A 21506-nucleotide genomic window follows, 5' to 3' on the forward strand; every position below is an offset into this window, starting at 1 on the left:
TAACGCTGATTCACCAACAACGCCAATACATATATTTAAACCAGAAAATTACAACGCATTTGAGTTTGAATTTTTTGGATAGGATGTGGTGTGTACATTTTTTAGATTGTTCACAAAGTTGTGTAGCCATAAATTCTAAATTAATATTGGGCATAATTAGGTGTCAAGCTGGTTCAACAAAGAAAGCACATGGGGACACTTGCCCAAAGCTTATTATGTTAAGAAAAAAAAAACAAACAATTAATAACTTTGCTCCAAAATTCTATCTAATACAGAAAAAAATAAATACTCAGAAACTTTAACTTATAAACGCAGAAAAAAAAAACTACAAAATTTAGATGCAATAATTAAATAACTAATAAAAAATTTATCAATGTGGATCATCTAATGAAAAAGAATAATCCTTTTCAGTCATTGTATAATTTTTTTTAAAAAAAGTTATAAATATCCTTTTTGTTATTTTTTTTTTGTATTTAACTTCCTTGCTGTCTTTGTGTATTGATTAAACTTTCATATCTTAGCTAATAAAATCATTCTTAATTAATGGTTGGCATGCTTCAGCAATCAACATAAAATAAAAGCAAAATCAGCTCTAATAAAAACGAAACATTTACATATGATATCAAAAGTGCGCACTAATTAATACCATTAGTAAAAATACGTAATTGCTACATTTATCACACATAACAAATTACGACATCGTTTAGGTCTATAATTAGGACTCACATTTCTAATTAAAATATTTTTAAAGAAAAACTATATGCTGCAAAAATGACCAATGAAAAGAAAAACAAAATTAATCAAACAAAAAAAGAGAGAAACCAATGAAAAAAATAGAAAAAATGGAATAAAAAAGATAAATGCGAAATAAATAAAAACCTTCCGTCACAGTGCAAAAAGAAAATAGAATCAAGAAACCGACGTCTCTCTCTTCTCTTCTCTCTCTCTCTCTCCCTCACCTCCTCTTTCTTCTCTGCTTCGGATCTCTCTCTCTCTCTCTCTCTCTCTCTCTCTCTCTCTCTCTCTCTCTCTCTCTCTCTCTCTCTCCCTGATTAAACCTCTAAAATCAGGTAATTATCTCTTTTAATCCTCACCATAATCGTCTTCCCTAGCTTCTTTTTTTTTTTGATTCCCAGTTTCTTTTATCCTGGGAAAAATAAAAATCGTTTTTCATTTGGTGGGTTTTTTTGTTTGATTGTTTTAATTGTGAATTATGTTTATCATCAACTTTATCTGAAGAAATTGCATTGTTCTGGGTTAGTTAGTTTTTATGATTTCAATCTCTGGTTGTTGATTTTTGCAGGGAGTTTTTTGGTTTCGGATTCTCAGGAAAATTAGCAAAGTCTTTGTCTTTTGCTGCTGTTTGCACAGCCCCCATTGAAGCTTTTCCTCACAATCTTAATGTTCACAAGGTTAGAGTTTTGTTTGCTTAATATTGCATTAGAAGATTGTTCTGATTGTAGTTTGGCATGGTGGGTTTAGTTTCTTGTTTTTGTTTATGTAATAAAGTTTTGATCTTTTTTCTTTGGTGTTTGAAGAATTGTTATTGTTTTATGAATTTGGTTTCTCATATCTGCAGCTAAAGTTTCAGTCTTTTTTTCCATTTAATGAAAATGATCTTGGCTTTAACCTGTTACCATGAGTTTGAGAATGCACAATGCAATCTTCCGAGAATACGGTTGCTTTAAGGGAAACCTTCTCGGGCCTAAATTGTATGTTTTGATTTCGTTTCTTAATTTCAAATATTCGGAAGTTGACATATGCAGATTAAAATGTGATAGCTTAGTTTTTAGTATCAGCTTGAGATGTAATAATGTTGCATTGGTTGGTTCCTTTGAATTAAGAAGTTCGATTTCTTACTCAGCTGTATAGTTTGTTCTGTTACCGTATGGTTGTTGATGTTTTTATGGATCGAATTATATCAGAGGGGTCCTGCAGCAAGCGAAATGGGACAAAGAAATAGGACTGTTGATTTAGAAATGGAGCAGCAGCAATCTCAAGCTTCTCTCCAACCAGAACCTTGCATCCTTTTAGGCAGCTTTCCGCAACAACCGGATAATAATAATATCCCTGCCATGGTTGCACACGTTCCTAATTTAGAAGCTCATTCTCTTCAAGACCCAACATATGACAACTCGGCAATGTTCTACGGGCTTCCTCAGTACCATCATCATCCTCATCAGCGTGCTCCAACGAATTTCTATGTTCCCTATGTGGCATTTCAGGCTCCTCCGGGTCAGTTACCATCTTCAAGCAGTCACGGTGTAGTTGGAGTAAGTCCTGATCATGAATACGAAAGAAATGCTCATTTTATGGATCACACAAGAGGGACATATAAACGAAAAAACGCTGAAGGAATACCCGGACAACCTCAATATTTAAGTACCTTAGCAGCTCCATTCAACACACCGGAGACAATAGCACCTTTTGTAGGCACTAGGAACAGACCAGGAGCTGTTACAGTGAACCCTGTTCTTCCTCCTCATGCTCCAAACAACTTCATTCAAGGAAACTATGCAGGTCATCATCCTTTTCCACCTCCTGGATCAATCTGGTATGATCAACACCACGGCAGATCTGATGGCTCACCTTCGTTCTGGCCCACACCTTACATGCACGGTACCTACTAACACACAATCTCTTTTTAAAGTTTTTAACTTTGTAATCTTATTTATCTATCTTTGAATGATCTTTCAGGTAGTAACATTGTCGCTGGTTCCATAGAGTCTAGTAGCAGAAACCCTACATCATTTATGTATCCTTCTCAGTTAAACCCGAGGGACCACTATTATAGTCATCATCACCACCCGGCACCTCCTCCTGTACAAGGCATGAGAGGCCAGAATGCCACATTATATCCTCACACAGCTTCTTCGGCTTCATACAGAGTTCCTCCAGGGAGTTTTGCTCCGCAGAACACAATGAATAATGGTCCCTCGGGCTCAGAGATGGGTTCGAGTCACATGGGTCTGGTTCAACCAACCGGGTTTCGGATATACCAGCATCATCAGCGAGATGATTCTGTACCTGTAGCAACTCTTAGACAACACCGTGGAGGAGTTCCTCGGCTTAGAGTGATGCCTGATGATGTAACTTTCCTGCCTCAAATTTTCTGTCCCATCTTTTTCCATTTCCGTCGTTGCTCAAGGTTCTGTTTCTTTTGGTTCTCTCAATGTGTGTAGGAAGTTGCACTTTTGGAGTTTGGAGACTTCCTTGGTGGTTCTGGAAATAATCACATTGATCATCATCGAGATATGCGATTGGACATCGAGGAAATGTCTTACGAGGTGAGCCCATCATTACTCTTTACTAATGTAGTTATCAGAGTTAGGAGCTAAAAGTTGCCGTCTTTTATTATCTTTTCCCTGAGATGATCTTGGGTTTAGCATGAGCTTGAGAATTCACAATGAAATTTTCTGTGATCACAGTTAGGATTTTGTTGATCTGATTTGTAAATCTGGGGTTTGAACAGGAGCTTCTTGCTTTGAGTGAGCGAATTGGGACCGTAAACACTGGTTTGCCAGAGGAAGATGTTAAGAATCATTTGAAAACAAGAACATGTTCTGGAATCAACCTTGAAAAAGAGTCGTCGTCTCCACGAACTAAAGATTTAGAAACTGAACCGTGCACGATATGTCAGGTAAAAAAAAAGCCAAAGATCAAAGCTTTGTAATGTGGGCTGCACAGGCTTGGAATTAGAGCTCTAAAGAATTCTCTCAATATCTTTACAGGAAAGCTTCATGAACGAAGAAAAGATTGCAACTTTGGATTGCGGGCACGAGTATCATGCAGAGTGCTTGGAGAAATGGCTGATTGTGAAGAACGTTTGCCCAATCTGTAAATCAGAAGCACTGGTCATGGAGAAGAGAAAGGTATAGGAAGAAGAATCACTTTCTAATCTATTGGGTTTATATATATATTTATAGACTTTAAAGAAGAGAAGAAAACAGAGTTTGGGTTTGTTTTCAGCTCCAAAAGAATTTTCTGTAAATTTGTACTCACTTTTTTGTGCACATAATATGTGTGAATGGTCAAAAACTGTCATCTTTTAATTTGGTTTCTTGGCTACGTTGATAATGAAAAATGTACAGGCTAATTTGGTTTCTTAGGTTTTTTTCTTCTTATAATTTTTCATGTTTTTTGTCATTTGCTTAGGCTTTAATGATCTATCAAGACATACATATACTATTCTACAAAATCATTAATTTTTACTGTTCTTAAGTTACAAAACAATGTAAACTACTTCAAATGCATCTAATCTCTAAAACCTCAAAATTGGTAGGTCCGTAAACTGATTTCTATCTAAAAAAAACAAATGTATAAAATCACAATTACAGTAATATTTTTTTTAGTAACACTACAAAAATGGGTGCCTTCTACTTTGGGTAAACTATTCAAAATTGTAAATCTTGTTCCCATTCACTCTATGTTCCCGCAAGAATTTGAAAAACTCTCTGCTGTTGCTACTCTTCAACAGTTGGTACACTTTTGTAACATAACCAAACTCTCGCCCGTAGATATGACTGGCACATGCCGCTTTGTAAGTCATCATCTCCCGATCTCCTGTCAATATACTGTTTCTTATTTCTGTCTCTAGCATTTCAGGGGAGAAATGGCGGTTTAGCCAACACTTAGCCCGAAGGGTCCATGATGTATTGGTGAACATTTTTGGTGTCGGGTTGTATCGAACAGAATATGTTTGTGGATTCTTTTTATCTTCAGATCCGTCAAGGCATACTGACAATCGGTCTTCATCAAGATTCTCAAAGAAGTGACTGAAGCAAGAGGCTAACTCTTTCCAGATTTCGGGTTCAGGAAAAGAACCTTCTACATGCAATGCTATCATTTCGGTTAGCGACTCTCTACTATACTCATCTGAAAGTAATTAAAACAAATGGTATTAGAGACAATTTAGGCAGGATTCAAGGTCTTAACTCTTAAGACTAAAATGCGTTTGATGGCTTGATCTTAAATACCTTCTATGCACATTCCAATAATCTTCTTCAGGGTAGTTACACAACAAGGATCGATCTTTAAGATATCTTCATAGCATTTTCCAAGCATGTCGCTGTTACTCTGAAATTTCTCCATCATTAGGGCCTTGATCCTACAGTTGAGTAAAAGAGCCAAAACACCACTTCAGAAAATCCTCTTCTCCATATTCTAAAGTCTTACGGGGCGGGTGCAGGTACTAAATAGAGAATGAAAGAGATCTTTTTGTACCTGAAAGGTTTTATGTCATGTACTTTGTTGCACAGCTCCTCGACCACTTTCATCGCTTCATCTACATGACCTCCAATTAACAGAAGCTAGAAGGGAATTTAAGAGAAGGCAACGAAAAAACAAACATCTAATTAGTTTGAGTCGAAGATGATGACATTATGAGCCACGTAGGCAAAAATAGTTATCTCAGTTTTTACCTGTACAAGTGGATGTAATGCAGGCAAAGATACATGATGCGGGGACTGAAGAGTTTGCCGCATATGTTTCAATGCTTCCTTAAAATACGAATCATCGACAATCTTTCTGTAGCAATCAGGATCTGATGGCGGTTTTAAAGGAAGCAACCATGGATCCATGTCACCTAACATTGAAGAAAAGAAGCCATAGATTCAACAGAACTGGTTCTGGATTATAGCATAATGCAAGCTAAGGAAATTCTCAGTACTAACCAAGAATATTAATAACAGTAGGATCAAATTCAACTCCATCTCCCAAAGAGGCTTCGTTTTCTTCAGAGGTCGCATAGAGTTGTGGTGGAGTGGTAAAATGCGGAGTACTCTTCAAGTTTACCTTCGTATCCATCCTTGTCTCGGAGTCACTGATGGACAAATGGGAAACTTTTTTATTATTCATGACGGAAGTCTCTGAATCTTTTCTAGCAGAAACCTCTGACGCCATAGAGCACACCGACTCATCCCTGCCTGAACACTCAACCAGACTACCAGATCTTGATTCCGACATGTTGGATACGCTTTCATTGTCATCTACATCTTCAGGCTGCAACTCCTTCAAGAATTTACTACACCACATCTTGTAGAATGTGATTCCTATAAAGAGATTGGCCCGTGGAAGCATTGCGAAATCACGGTTCTGCATCAAGCTACCAAAAGATAAAGAGAAATCATCAAAATTAATACACACAAGAAACGTAGCAGACAACCCTCAGGAAGGTGGAAATCCCAACATCTTTAAGGAAAAACTAGTTCAAGAAGATATGAATTGTACCTGATTACAGCACTATAGGCCTCACTGTTCATCTCATGGTCAATAAAATGACAAATTTGCTCGAACCAAACCAAGAGCCTCTCCTGTCCAAATGACCAAGTAACCCCAGTGTTACCATCGAGTCTTACAGCAATATTCAATCAAAATGCTATATCGTCCAATAACTACAAGTTAAAGAATCTAATAATCTAAAAAGGGACCTCTTTATGTTGTTTACCAATCTGGCCAATCCAAGTATCATATACTCTTCCAATCTCATCAGCTTTGTTTTTCTTAGTTTCCAAGTGACTCACAATTTGTATATGAGCCTGCCAAAAAAAGAAACAATAAGAAACAGACAACAACAAACAAACACTGTTTCAATCTTTAGTGATAAAAAGCAAACCTCGTATTTGAGACGATTCATCTTTGGACAAGGATCTTTAATTGTCCCTCTCATCAGAACTGAAAGTACACGACTTGCATCATTCCAGTATCTCTTACGAAGTAGCTCACGAAGTAATCCTGGTAATCTATTGAGATACTCACTTCGGCTTGACTTTGGCCCAAGACTCAGAAGATAAGATGGTTTCGCTATGCAGCGCTGAATTCTCTTGTACTTGTGTGTATCTGAGACTATATCTGAGCTATTCACTCGACGACGCTTAGCTTTAGTCTCCTCAAGCTTTTCAGATTTCTCTTCGGTTTCTACCATTACCCTAATCCCTAAATCTTGGTGTGAATCAGTACCCACAAGTTATAGAAATGTGAGAATCCAAAAATAGCTCGGAGGTGGGGATTTCGGTGAGAATTGCCGAGCCCAGAAGGAGGATGACGAATGAGACTTGTAAGAGAAGGTTAAAAGTCACAAAGGATGAAGCTTTCTTCAGGTGGATATTAGGGTTTTGGAAGAATTAGAGAATAAGTAATGCTTCCAAAACCCTAATATCACCACAGACAGAGCCGGGAGAAGAAAGGTGCAAGGAGAGAGATGTCGCTATAGATTCTGACTTTTGAGATTTCGCTCTTCTTTCTTTATGGGCCTTTGGGCCAATGCTAAAATAGGCCCAGTTGTTTTATCTCATTAGAAATACCCAAACATGCTTGTTGTTTTGTTTTTAAAGATAAAAACTACACGACGTTTTGGATTCTCACACATTATTATTACTCAGGGCCTGACTGGTTTAAACGCAGCGGTTGCGGTTGCGGAAGTTTGCGGAAGCGGACGGTTGCGGCTTCAAGTGTTACCAAGTGTTTTGAACGACTGGTTTAGCGTTTGAAAATGGATGCGTTTGCGGGAGTTTTATGACTGATAAACCAGCGGATGCGATAACAGTTAAACAAAAAAAATGACCAAAATAAATAAGAAATATTACTAAAAAAAGAAATAAAAACACCAATATATTATTATGATAATATTAGAAAAATTGAACATGCTTAATAATTAAAACCATAAATAAAGTACTAAATAATTATCCAAAAATAAAGAAATTTTAATACAAGATTATAAGTATAGGATTAATATATATTATAATAATTATAAGTTAACGGTTTTTTTTTTTAATCCAACCGCTACCGCCCACAACCACAAACGCTTGCTGGAAGGAACTTTTGAAATCCAGCGATTTGGAGCGGTTCGAAGCGGTATGGAGCGCTTTCTATGATTGGTACCAACCGCTAACAACCGCAACCGATCGCTAGCAACCACGGTCGGTTGATTGGTTCTCCCGCTAGCACCCGCAGTCTCAAACGCAGCTCAGCGTCGCGTCTTCTCCGCTCTTTTGGTCAACATTTCGTTTGATTTTTTTTCTATAAATACAGAATTTAGGAAAAAAATAATTTTTATGGTATCTATAATACTAGTATAATGTCGGCAAAAGTGACTAATATTCGATTTTTTTGCCATTTGAGATCAGCTTACTAATATACACGTGTGGCCGCGTAATCAAATTCGTTAATATTAATGACTAACGAACAGTTCCCGAATCGCCCTTACCTACTTTTATTTTATTTTTCAGCTCCCGCCTACATTAATAATGTTGAAATTGACCCCAAAAGTTTTTAAGTTGAACTTTTTTTACTATAAATATTGAAACAAATTTGAACAAACATAATCTTTATTGTATACTATACTAGATAAGGACCCGTGCGTTGCACGGGTTACCGGTCAAAATTATCATTCTTAACTTTTAATTTTATTTTTATAAGGATAACTAAAATTATATAAACATATATATCTTAAATAATGCACCATTTTAATTATATTTTCAATATAGATTTATAATGCATATTGCACAATATAAAACACTATTTGTAGTTATGTTATACTAATTATTAAATCATCTAATATAAATATTGGCCTATTTATAAAATTATATAATTTTCTGCTTATTATAAGTTATAAAGTCATAAATATTTATACGTTATATTACTAAATTTTAATAATTTATTTACATCTATCGGAAAAGTGTATTACATTTTATAATTTCAATATGGGCAAGATTGAAAAAAACGGTAACAATAAAAATGTTGAATTTATATAGTTACGTACTTACGTGGCATAGTCAATTTTTGGCTCATATTACCCATTTCTTCGTTTTCTTTTTTATTCCTTCCGTTCGCCGGCGAGAAATTCTCAAATCTCTCTATTTCTCTCATTAGATTTTCCTTATTTTTGTTTGAACTCCTCTTTCTTTCTCCTTCTCGCCCTCCTTTTCCCCTATCTCTATTTCTTTCCTTCTTCAGACATCACCACCAAGGCTCACTACTCTGACTCACCACCACAAATGAATCTCACTACTATCACAATCACCACCACCATCAATACTGAATCTCGCTAATTCCGATAAAATAAATGATTCGATTAACCTGAATTTTTGTTTTGACTCAACAGTCTTTTGTTTTGGTGTACCAGTTTTTTAACTTTAACCTCCACCTTCATCAACATTTATCGTCACCACCACCACCAAACTTGAACCACCGTCATCAACACCAACACCACTGTTATCACTTCTTCTCCTCTTTCTCCAAATTCTCTTATTACTCCACTTTCATCATCTTCTCCAACATCAGGGCAAGCCTTTCTGACAAAAACTCTAGTTTATGCTCATCGCCGTTCATAATTCTTAATTTGCCTCCATTGTCATATATTCTTTGGGTCTGAATATCACATACAATTTTTAGAAAATCATTGCTATTCACAGTGTTTGTTTTTATAATTGACATAATATATTTACAACAAATGATAAATGCATGTAATTTTTACATGATCATATTATTTTTTTAAATCACCCAATCACCACCTCCGGAACCATCCACCACCACCATCATCACCTCCATAAAAATCACATGCTACTCCTATTTCTTTCAGTATGACAAGCTATTTTACTAAATGACATTGTTGGATACCTCTATTTCGTCGTCAGAATTCTAATATTGATTTTTTTTCTCAGTTTTTTTTCTTATTATTAGTATTTATTTCATGTTTTTTCACCAAATTAGAATACGAAGTTGTATGTTTGTCTTTTGCTTGATAGCCATTTTGAATTTTCACATATCTGAAAACGTTAGTTTCCGGAACTTTTTTAACTCATGGCTATTTTCTTAATTATTTTTGAGTCAAATGTTAGTTATTTTATAATTTATAATTTACATTTATAATTTTCTTATAATTATCTTTTTATTTTTTTATTAAAAAGGAAAATTTATTTGACACATGGTAAAATCTGTGATCGAAATATTTGACACATGTCACGATTTCGTGAATTACTAACTTTGAAAACCATACTTTTTTTAACTCATGGCTATTTTCTTAATTATTTATGAGTGTTTTTTACTTTATAATTTATAATTTACATTTATAATTTTCTTATAATTATCTTTTTACTTTTTTATTAAAAAGAAAAATTTATTTGACACATGGCAAAATCTGAGATCGAAATATTTGACACGTGTCACGATCTCGTGAGTTACTAACTTTGAAAACCATACTTTTTTAACTCATGGCTATTTTCTTAATTATTTTTGAGTCAAATGTTAGTTACTTTATAATTTATTATAATTTTCTTATAATTATCTTTTTACTTTTTTATTAAAAAATAAAATTTATTTGACACATGGCAAAATCTGAGATCAAAATATTTGACACGTGTCACGATCTCGTGAGTTACTAACTTTGAAAACCATACTTTTTTAACTCATAGCTATTTCCTTAATTATTTTTGAGTCAAGTGTTAGAGTTTGATTGGTTCTCCCGCTAGCACCCTCCTAGCGGTTGTTAGCAGTTGGTTGCGGTTGTTAGCGGTTGGTACCAATCATAGAAACCGTTCCGTACCGCTTCAAACCGCTCGAAATCGCTGAATTTCAGAAGCTCCTTCCCGCAAGCGTTTGCGGTTGCGGGCGGTAGCGGTTGAATTTTAAAAAAAAAAAATCAAACGTTTACTTATAATTATTATAAAATATATTAATCCTATATATATATATATATATATCTTTCATCTTTGTATCACGTTCTCATCAGAAACCCTAATCAATATTCTAAAACCTTATTTTCTCAAGGTCTTCCACCCAAACTGATGAAAATCAAGAATCAAACGTAAGTATCATATATCCTTTTATTCATTCATCACCTCATGTGTAACTCTTTGAATATTTTTCATGGCATCTTTTTTTCTTTTCATTATGTATTGTTTTGCTTTTTGATTGAATATATGTTTCGATTTGTTTTTTCAAATAGAAAATCACTTGTTTTTTGATTGAATTCAACGTTATTTACAGTTTGTCCCATTACTTGATGCAATTTTTGGTGTTAACCCAGCATAAAGTACTATCTTATTACAAAATTTCTTTATTTTTAAATAATTATATAGTACTTTATTTATGGTTTTAATTATTAAGCATGTTCAATTTTTCTAATATTATCATAATTATATTGGTGTTTTTTTTTTTTGTAATATTTTTTACTTTTTTTGTCATTTTTTAATTTAACTGCTACCGCACCTGCTGGTTTACCAGTCATAAAACTTCCGCAAACACATCCATTTTCAAACGCTAAACCAGTCGTTCAAAACGCTTGGTAACGCTTGAAACCGCAACCGCCCGCTTCCGCAAACTCCCGCAACCGTAACCGCAACCTCTGCGTTTAAACCAGTCAGGCCCTTAGTTACTTTATAATTTATAATTTACATTTATAATTTTCTTATAATTATTTTTTTACTTTTTTTATTAAAAAAGAAAATTTATTTGACACATGGCGAAATCTGAGATCGAAATATTTGACACGTGTCAAGATCTCGTGAGTTATTAACTTTGAAAACCATACTTTATATAATAAGATAATACTCCCTCCGTTTCACAAAAAACGTCGTTTTGGAGTTTTTTTTTCTTTCTAAAAAAATGTCGTTTTACATTTTCAATACAACTTTTGTAACTAATTTCTAGATATGTCCATTATCCAAAACTATTTTTTTTGTATTTAAATTATTAGGGGTATATTAAATAAATGTATGTTTGTATATTTAACTTATTTATTAATATGTGTATAATGTGTCAAAATTGACACTTTTTATGAAATAGAGAGAGTATATATATTTAAACGCCCTTGCATAAATGACCTAAATTTTCAAATTTGTAGACATATCTACCCCACTAAAAATCCGTATGAATTGATGACAACCTTATCTGTATTTGAATTGAAATTTTAGTATTTTTTATATCAAAATGCATAGTATTTTTTACATCAAAATGCTAAAAATAAAATAAATAAATGCTGAACAAATCCATTGTTGAATTTGAGGAAAACCATTAATGTAGGGAAGTACTAATCGTATAGTACCCAAGAGGCCAAGACATTGTCATCTTTTACACTATACAACCACTTTGGCATCTTTATTTCTTTGGTGGACAAATTTATATTATTATGAATTAACTTACACTAACAAATTTATATTCCCTTTTTCTTACATTTGTATTTCCTAAATTGATAAATTCTCTCTCTACAGAAGAAAATCAAACGATTTGGTATTTTAATACGTAAAATAATAATACCAAGTTAACAGGGGGTTAAAATGGTAATTAGACACTGCTTTCTTCATCTTCCTTATTAGCTCTTCTCCAAAAAAACTGCCCCACACGATTTACACACACACACACACGTTTATCTGTATATAAACACGTATATGTGTGTATATATATATACATACTCATCCACAAAACTCACTACTGCCATGAACGTCCTCCTTTGATTTTATCTTTTTTGTTGTTTTCTTCTTTCGAAATCAATCATGAGATTCAGATCTCTCATCTCTCTCCTCTTCCTTCTCTTCTTCACTTCATCTGCTTACGCTCGATTCGTCTCCCTCCATCCATCTTCGACGAGTCTTATCTCCGATGGAATCGACGGTGGTTCAAATCTCGACGGTGGCTCCGGATCGGTTATCAAGACGGTTGTTTCGGCTCCGGCTGAGGAAAAGGAGGAAGCTTGTGAACAGACGTATGGGTTTATGCCGTGTACCAAGACCGCTCTTGGAAACGTGTTTCTGATTTTGGTTTATGGATTTCTCATGTTCACGGCTGCGACGTATCTCTCTGCCGGAAGTGAGCTTCTTCTTGAGATCCTTGGCCCTGGTATTGTCGGTGGTTTGTTTCTTCCTATGCTCGGTGCTCTTCCTGACGCTATGCTTATTATGGGTATGTCAAAATGTTTATTCTTTTCGAATTTAGATCACCCAGAATTCGTTTGATTCGATTCGATGTTTCATATGGAGAAAAATGCGATTTTGAAATTCATTTTGGTGAAAAAAAGACGAATTTTGTTTTGCTTTGATGAAGAAGATTCGAAAGAGTTATGCGATTCGTTTGAATTTTGAAAGAGAGAGAGAGAAAAAAGTGAATATTTGATTGGTTCTGTGAATCAAATGATGATACACTGACTGATGTTAACCGATGAACTCATAACTTGTCACCTTGTGCTTATTAGTCAAAATCTTATCTTTTTGTCTTGATGGGCTTATTTACTATGTGTTGGTGGTGTTTCTTTGGTTATAAACAATGTCTTTTGTTGGCTTTCAGTGTCTGGACTTTCTGGAGACGCAGCAACTGCTCAAAGCCAAGTTTCTGTGGGAATGGGTTTGCTTGCTGGCTCCACTGTTATGCTTCTCACTGTTATCTGGGGAACTTGCACTGTGGTTGGCAAGTGTGACCTTCGAGATTCTATTGCTGTTAACAACCAAGACACTAAAGGCTTCCATCTTAAAGGTAATAAGGAAGTCTCTTATACCTTCTGGATTCTTCCTTTGTATGGGTTTTTATAACTGATGAACACAATAGAATTTCAGTATTTGTACTTTACTATATGCGGGTTCCTTACTCTTGTTGTTGACTCTGTTTTTGTAGATTCTGGTGTAACTGTTGATATTTGGACCAGCTATGCTGCAAGAATAATGGCTATATCAGTTATTCCGTTCGTCATTGTCCAGCTTCCGCAGATGTTGGGCTCTACATCTGGAAGACAATTGTCCGTGTTGGTTGCTCTAATCCTTTCAGTTCTTATGTTGATCTCTTACTGTGTATATCAGGTAACATAAAATTCTCAGGAAAGAAGTTACAGAATAGTATCCGTTAGACTGATGTCCTTTTGTTTGCTTTCTCCATCTTGTTTGTGAGATTATTCTTCCTTGTATGATGATTTCTAGGTCTTCCAACCGTGGATCCAAAGGAGACGGCTTGCTTTTGCAAAACACAAGCATGTTATATCAGGAATACTAAAGCACTTGAAACAACATGCTCTGGGAAGGCTTCTTGATGATGAAGGTCAGCCTGATGAACATGTCATTCGAAGGTAAGTCATATATTCCTTACATGGAGAACGCACATTTTTGTAGGCACTTTACTTGGTTTCGTCTTGTGCTCAAGTTTATCTGTTTATTAGGTTGTTTGAGACAATTGATGCAAACAAGGACGGACACTTATCAGCGGCTGAACTAAAGGCGCTTATCATTGGGATCAGCTTTGAGGAGATAGATTTTGACAAGGATGATGCTGTGGGAAAACTTCTCCAAGATTTTGATAAGACTCTTGATGAGCAAGTTGATGAAGAAGAGTTTGTCCGTGGAATTAAGCATTGGCTTATCCAGGCAATGGGAGGTGCTCCATCTGGTCCTGATGCCGGTCCTCGAACAATGAAATTCCTTGACAATTTCCATGTGGTAAGAAAGACTGTTGAAACCTTATTTGAACAGACTTGGGTCACAAAACTTATCTGGAATCTAACGCAATTACTTTTATCTCGTTTTTTTGTTTTGCAGCAAACAAAGAGAGAGCATGCTCTGTTGGGAGATAACGAGAATGGTGAGAATGATGAGGAAGGCGAAGGCGGTGAGGTTGCAGACCCAAAATGGGTCACCATTAAAGCAGCTCTGCTGCTACTGTTAGGAGCTGCCATTGCAGCTGCATTTGCTGATCCTTTAGTCGACACTGTTAACAACTTCTCCGCAGCCACAGGGATCCCGTCTTTCTTCATTTCCTTCATAGCTTTGCCTTTGGCCACCAATTCAAGTGAAGCTGTCTCTGCCATCATCTTCGCTTCCCGCAAAAAGATCAGAACCGCCTCTTTAACTTTCTCTGAGGTCCATAACCACAATTCTTATATCTCTTTCTATACCTCCTTATACTTCATAAACTAAAACCCGTTTCGTGGTGTTTGTCTGTTTTCAGATATGTGGTGGAGTGACAATGAACAACATTCTATGTCTCTCGGTGTTCTTAGCGATCGTCTACCTTCGAGGACTAACATGGAACTTCTCATCAGAAGTGTTAGTGATTCTCATCGTTTGTCTGGTGATGGGTGGTTTCGCGAGTTTCCGCACAACTTATCCTCTTTGGACATGTTTCATAGCTTACTTGCTTTACCCATTCTCCTTGGGTCTGGTCTATATTCTTGATTACTGGTTTGGCTGGTCGTAGAGATCACACTCTGTTCAAAGAGTTTGTCCACATGAGTGAGTTTCTTCTCGCGTGTTTCGTTTCTTCTCTATATATGTTTATGGATTCCAGAGTGTAAAAACTTACAAAAGTTAAAATTCTGAGATTTGTCAGTGATTATGTATTGAAAACACAGTCTTATTATTAAGCTAATATTACATCTTGATTTTTGCTTGCTATTTTACAGTTTTACTTATGAATGATCTTGTATTGAAACAAAAAAGTTTTTTGTAAATTTGTAATCATCATATTTAGAGATTGAAATTTATTAATATTTCGGAAAAAAAAAAAAAAAAAAGATGGAACCAAGTTATGATGAGCTATTGCTGCAGCTGTATGAGTCTGAAATTTCTTCCCTTTGTGACTCCTTCGATTCAATAGAGCGACTTGGCAAGTATTTATCAATTGGAAAACCACGATGAACAATTTGATTCATTTTGGGGTAACGTAGAACGTAATTGTCAGGGTCCCGTAGCTCAGTTGGTTAGAGCGTTGGTCTTATGAGCCGAAGGTCGCGGGTTCGAGCCCCGCCGGGACCAAAACTGGTATCTTTATTATTTTCGATTATTTGGAAACATTTTTGACCCAAAAACTGAATATGATTGGAGAAGCTTTTGAAAGACCAGCTCCAATCTCTTTTTCTTTATTTTTTGGTTCGGTCTTCAACTTTTAACAAATCTTGAAACAGTGGCGGAGCCAGAAAATCTATTCATCGGGGTCAAAATATATTTTTCTTTCTAAAAGATGCATAAAAGGTAGCTTCATAAGTCGATATACTAAAAGATGTGAAAGATGTTTTCTTATTTCCACCATCACACAATCAAAGATTGATTAAAAACACAAAAAAGAAAGAAGAAGAAGGTAAAACGTTTTTAGATCAGGTCAAAATAAATGTTAAAATATTATATTACTTTATATTAATAGGTTTAATTGTAGTAGATTTACTTAAAATAAATTTTATTAGGCTAATATTATCTATAAGTACAGTGTAATTATTGGGTTTGTAACATAATTTTTTTTATAGGGGTCAATATTTTTATTGGATTGGGGTCAATAATTTTTTTTATATAAAAATTCAACTATTTTTAAAAATTTCACCGGGGTCAATTGACCCCTATGAATCTTCTCTCCCTCCGCCCATGTCTTGAAGATTGGGTTTAAAGAACATGCACACAATCAAGTTTTGAGCCATTTTGCAACTCTTTTCTTCTTTTAAAACTCTCAATTTTCGAAAATTTTATCACTGGTTATGGAATGGAATGAAGAAAAATCAAAGAAAAGTAACAGCTGTATTTAACCTTGAGATCTGACAAGAGATAGAAAGAAAGAGAGAGGGGACCATTCTCTAAAGGTGACAACCTTTTTTCCCATTTTTGGTTCCATCCTTTTCTTACACTTTGCTATCCTTTTTATTATTATTGAGTTCATGTCTTCTTCAACATTCCCTTTTTCTTCTGTCATGCCCCAAAATGTTAGAGGTTTTAAGAGTGCATGTATATCAATCATATACATTGGAACAAGAAGGCGAAAATGATGCAAAAGAAGAAGTAAAAAAGGATATTTTAAAAATTTTGACTTGATATGATTTGATTTTCAGTGATCAAAACATTTTATAAAGATTCCGGCTTTCTATCTTCTTCTTTAGGATGTCTAGCCACTACTTCCAATCTCATCTTATCACTTCTCATGTAAAGTGTTGCTTCTTTAGAGCTTCTCCATAAGGAACCAAAGTTTTCTTTCCGAAAGATATTATAGCGAAAAATCGAACGAATCTTAATCAATCGACAAATTATGGATCAAAATTGCACACCTCAACACTATTCATCAACAATAGTGTCTTCATGTACTAATCTACTGCCCTATACCTTTTTACTTATTAAAGACTATATCACACTCAAGTTTGGTGGATCTCCTACACTCTTGTTAAAGTATGTGTTAAAGAACACATTTATTGACACTAGACATCAAATTCTCTTTTGCTACACACCAAAAAAAAGATAGTCAAAAACCATTTTTCTGATTTATATTTATCTGTGGATCATGGGCCAAAACTCATACTTAGTTTCAGAACTAGCATCCACTAAACAAATTTAAAACTAAACCATCATTCTATATCCTAAAGTCCAAAAGAAGCAACACATACATACTCAGTCTATGGACAATGACTCTTCATCTATGGGGCCAAAAGAGGAGACTAAGAAACACAAGAGAAATGATTGTTTCAAATTCCATTTGCTAGTCAAAAGAAAGTTTATCACCAAAGAGATTGGGAAGATAATACTTCTAAAAAACGCTAAACCAAACAATATGATGATTGATGTAGATGGATGTATCACTGTTCCTCTTTGGGATTGGCAAAAAAGAAGAGATATTTCTTAAGGAAAGCATTAAACCCACATAGAATAAAGAGCAAAGCTTGAAACTTTAGCTTCAAGTGGGGTTAAAGGTTTCCAACACAAGAGCATAAGGAAACGACAATTAATTTTAGAACAACAACAAGAACAAGTTACAACACAACAACGAAAACATAATTGAACTAACAGAAAGTTTTCTAATTGATACAAGATGAACTCAAATTAACAAAGGCCTAGGCTTTAGAAGATTAAGATGAACCTGAAACTGTTGATCAGATTCTGTTTCTCCCTTCTCTTATTCCTTTCCTTGGATCTATAGGCCATTTGAATATCCGAAACACACAACAACGAAAAACGTCTTCCCTATTCCACGCATTCGAAGCGCCCTGAAACGTTAACAACAATGCAAGTTATCAATTTGATGAATAGTTAAAGACAGGACTTTCACAAATGGGTGTTTTCGAAACATTTCGAACCTGAAATATGAAAAGAAACCAGTTGTGTTGCACATTCTTATGTGTTTTTGGAACTTGTTCAATGGCGAGAATCGGATGAAGCAGAGGACGGCTTGTTGTCGCCGCCATGCTCCTCTTGTTCGCCCTGAAACCGTGCTGGTATACGAAAACCGGAGAATTCACCACTTGAAGCAAATGCAATGCCTGGAATCGCTGATTGGTGAATCCCCGGAGGAATATGGTAAGGATGATGGTGGTGGAGATCGTCAGTGGTAATGGACTGATGATGATGATGATGGTGAGGATCAAACCAAGCACGAATCATAGGTGTGTTAATGGACTGAAGGGGACCCCTCTGAGATAAAAGCTGACTTTGGCTATAAACTGGCTGCAACGACGACGGAGAAGCAAACACAACTCCTCCGGTACCGGTGGAATCACCTGCTCCGCTGTTGTTCCATGTCACCAGTCTCTGTATCTTTCCAAATTCCGGTGACTGATGATTCTGTTCCCAGCTTGCCGTCGATGAGTCAAACGCTAACGGATTATTGCTCTGGCCGGAGAACAGAACAGGCTCTGTTTGGTTGGGAAAAGCTGGACCATTTTGGAAAGATTGAAGCGAGAGACGAAGAAGATCTTGGTTCTGTGTATTGGCTCGAGACGGTGGCTGATGATGATAGTTCTGTTGCGTTGAAGCTACCGGAAAAAACGACTTTATAGTGTCAGCTATCGAATCAGAATCCATTGACGCCGGAAGAAAACTCGATTCGTTATCTGCTTCTTCTCCGATTTGTTGATGATGATGCTCTGTTTCTTCGTGCGGCGGAGGTTGTGGCAGCGGCGGCGGAGAAATTAAAGTTTTGGTTTTTCTGGGTTTAGCGTTAGCAGCAGCGGCGGCGTGTTGACGAAGAGTATCGGCGGGGTTCCAAGGAGGAAGCTGAGCAAGATCATCAATGGCGGATTTAGCTTTAGTAATAAGCCAATCAACAGCTTTACTTGGTCGATCAAAACCAAGTCTATCTTGAACATCGTAGAATTGAATCGCCGTCGGAGCAGAGAGTCTCACGCGCCGGTCACGTGGTCCTTTCGCAGTACAGACTTTACTATGTCTGTCTTTTCTTCCTGTTGACCGAACAATGTGACCTCCTTGAACCTCCACAATCTCGCCGCAACCACCACCGTTCTCCGTCGCCGATTGGTGGTGTCTCATCTCAAGAAGAGGCGGCGACGGAGAATCTACTAAATGGTCGTTATCTGGTGCCATTGATGAAGCATACTGTGGAAATTCAAGGTCGTTGATGGTTGTGGTGGTTGGGTTATGAAGAAGGCGGCGACGGCGGTCGTTAACCGCCGAGGAATCCAGAGTCGTTGTGTTTTTTTCAATTCAACATTTTACTCTCCTCCCAAACCTAAACCCTAAATTCGTCACCAAATCAAACAAAGAAGAAGAAGAAGAAGACGTAATTGAATTTGGAGACTAACCCATGTATGAAATTTCTCTTCTTTAGTCTAAAGATTGTTTCTTTTTTAAAAAAGATTTGTCTCTCTGTTTCTGAGAATTCAAGAAGCAGAACAAAACAGATGAACCAAGAAGAGAGAGAAGAGATAGAGAGATGTGGAATTGACAAAACGAGAATTCACGAAAGCTCTTTTTAATTTTCTTTTTCTCGGGAAAATTTACAGTAACGGTAAAAAAAAAGAAGGAAGAGATTGAGAAGAGAGGGAAAATGGTTAAAGGAGGAGTGTGTTTTGGTCATAAAAAGAGCTCTCTGATCTCATCATCATCACTTGTGCTTTTTTCTGCTTTTATTTCATTTTAAAAGCTTTCTATTGATTATTTTATGTTTTTTTATATAAAAAAAATAAGATTTGTTATTGTCAAATTCATTTGATATCAAATACTCCATTATAATAAATTGTCAGTAAGGTTTACAAAAAAAAAAAATAAAAAAAAAAAAATAAAAAATAAATAAATTGTCAGTAAAAAAAATTCTCCTCTAGAGAGAACCAATCAGAAAATTGATAAAATTACAAGGAAAATAATGATACAAGGATGAAACAAGCTATAGTTAAATAAGTCCAAATAAATAATAACCGTTAAGATAGTGAGTTCCAAAGGAAAAAAAAAAAAAAGATAGTGAGTTCCTCTAGGAAATAAATATATAGTTTACATGACATTTCTGTTTGTATTAGCTATATAGTTACAACATCACAATGGATGTAATTCAAGTATGTTTATGTAAAATTATGAACACATATACATAGTCCTCTTACATTTAGTTCTGATGTAGAACCACTATCTCTTTTTTTTGGTTAAGGATGTAGTAGATACTAGAAACACTAATAAAACTCAAATTTGATGCAAAAACGCTAAATAATTGGCAAATTACCAAATCAAAGATTGTTCTATGTTAGAAAGTATTTTAAACGAAACTTTTGAGATAGTCTTTTTGGATGGTTGGAAAAAATTAGACAATACAAGATTTATTTTTAAATAAAAATTAAAGCTTTTAGATCTGTTGGAGACACTAATAATTGGGCAGTATAAACTAATATTGATGGTGTTTATAAAAAAAATACATTATATTTTTTATTTCTCGAATCAAATTGTATTGGTTTTCGAGGTTACACCCTGTAAATGCTTCACAAGTATCCATATGATAAATAAGCATTGCCGATGCTCCTTTCCACTATTCGCGAATCCCACATTTTGGAAGGCGAAAATGATACAAATACATGTAATTCTACTTTATGAGGATAAATGTGTATATATACTTAAATTCTCTTTATAACCACTTCTCCATTATACATACACAACACCGACCACGTACAAAGATGACGTAGCGTTATGTTAAACAATGGAATCCAATTTCAAATTAATGTTTCCCATTGCACCTACTCTACCAAGTGCACAGTCTAATAGAATAATTTACGAATATACCCTCTAGGCTTTAGTGTTCTTCGATCGCATGTGTGTCAGTAAGTACACTCCCCATCACCCTCACAGTCATTCATTCCCACTTATCTCTCTCTCTTATTAAGTTATTTTGTCCAATATTTATTCCTTTCATTTATTTTTGTCAACATTTTTTGTCAATTTGTTAGTTTCATTTTGTTTTTTTCCGTTGTAAAATAAATTCAAATATTGTGAAAAGTCATATAATTCATTCGTCCATTCCCTTCAAAATTATTAAGTAGTTTGTATTTGTCATTTTCAGGGGAATTGTAATAAACTATTTTATTTTTTATTCGTTTATTTATAATTTTACATAAAACTGGTTATCAAATGTGTTGACGAGAGTTAAATGGTATAAACAGTGCTTCCTCTAACGTGACCGGTCTTAATTTGTCTAAGATTGAACTTTCATGTGAGAGATGAAGACATCATTTTAAATACACTAACGGTAATTACTAGATTTAATGTGTCTATTAAAACTCCTTATATAAAATCTAATACATAAGTACACCGAAGAATAAAGAATACTCACTCTGTTTTTGAAAAGTTGTCGTT

General features: G+C 35.2%; 4 protein-coding genes and 1 non-coding gene across 6 annotated transcripts; 3 read left to right on the forward strand and 2 right to left on the reverse strand.

The window, feature by feature from the left end:
- Window positions 1-975: 975 nt before the first annotated feature.
- LOC9327798 (E3 ubiquitin-protein ligase arkadia) lies at window positions 976-4096 on the forward strand. The gene is made up of 7 exons (XM_002891690.2): window positions 976-1070; window positions 1304-1412; window positions 1926-2619; window positions 2698-3089; window positions 3183-3287; window positions 3473-3640; window positions 3732-4096. Exons 3-7 carry the CDS (start codon window positions 1947-1949, stop codon window positions 3876-3878), a joined length of 1485 nt encoding a protein of 494 aa, XP_002891736.2. The 5' UTR covers window positions 976-1070; window positions 1304-1412; window positions 1926-1946; the 3' UTR covers window positions 3879-4096.
- Window positions 4097-4188: 92 nt separating this feature from the next.
- On the reverse strand, window positions 4189-7189 carry LOC9327799. 2 transcript variants are annotated; one of them, XM_021011488.1, is made up of 8 exons: window positions 6614-7189; window positions 6429-6536; window positions 6229-6311; window positions 5673-6103; window positions 5421-5584; window positions 5224-5309; window positions 4977-5107; window positions 4189-4875 (listed from the first exon to the last, which is right to left on the reverse strand). In XM_021011488.1, exons 1-8 carry the CDS (start codon window positions 6920-6922, stop codon window positions 4391-4393), a joined length of 1797 nt encoding a protein of 598 aa, XP_020867147.1. In that variant the 5' UTR covers window positions 6923-7189; the 3' UTR covers window positions 4189-4390. The 2 variants fall into 2 exon arrangements, with proteins under 2 accessions (XP_020867147.1, XP_020867148.1); XM_021011489.1 differs by having other exon boundaries at window positions 6446-6536; window positions 6614-6709.
- A 5145-nt stretch (window positions 7190-12334) lies between these two features.
- On the forward strand, window positions 12335-15365 carry LOC9330490 (sodium/calcium exchanger NCL). Its single transcript, XM_021011491.1, has 7 exons — window positions 12335-12894; window positions 13276-13461; window positions 13600-13781; window positions 13899-14044; window positions 14135-14411; window positions 14511-14831; window positions 14920-15365. The coding sequence occupies exons 1-7, from the start codon at window positions 12489-12491 to the stop codon at window positions 15166-15168; spliced, it is 1767 nt and encodes a 588-aa protein (XP_020867150.1). The 5' UTR covers window positions 12335-12488; the 3' UTR covers window positions 15169-15365.
- A 286-nt stretch (window positions 15366-15651) lies between these two features.
- On the forward strand, window positions 15652-15725 carry TRNAI-UAU. The gene has a single exon. It is a non-coding gene; the product is annotated as a tRNA-Ile (tRNA).
- Window positions 15726-17555: 1830 nt separating this feature from the next.
- Window positions 17556-19713, reverse strand: LOC9327800 (transcription factor TCP3). Its single transcript, XM_021011507.1, has 2 exons — window positions 18017-19713; window positions 17556-17926 (listed from the first exon to the last, which is right to left on the reverse strand). Exon 1 carries the CDS (start codon window positions 19257-19259, stop codon window positions 18075-18077), a length of 1185 nt encoding a protein of 394 aa, XP_020867166.1. The 5' UTR covers window positions 19260-19713; the 3' UTR covers window positions 17556-17926; window positions 18017-18074.
- Between the last annotated feature and the right edge of the window lie 1793 nt (window positions 19714-21506).

The sequence above is a fragment of the Arabidopsis lyrata genome (genome assembly GCF_000004255.2).
Source record: "Arabidopsis lyrata subsp. lyrata unplaced genomic scaffold ARALYscaffold_1, whole genome shotgun sequence".
In the NCBI taxonomy this organism is placed as follows: Eukaryota; Viridiplantae; Streptophyta; class Magnoliopsida; order Brassicales; family Brassicaceae; genus Arabidopsis; species Arabidopsis lyrata.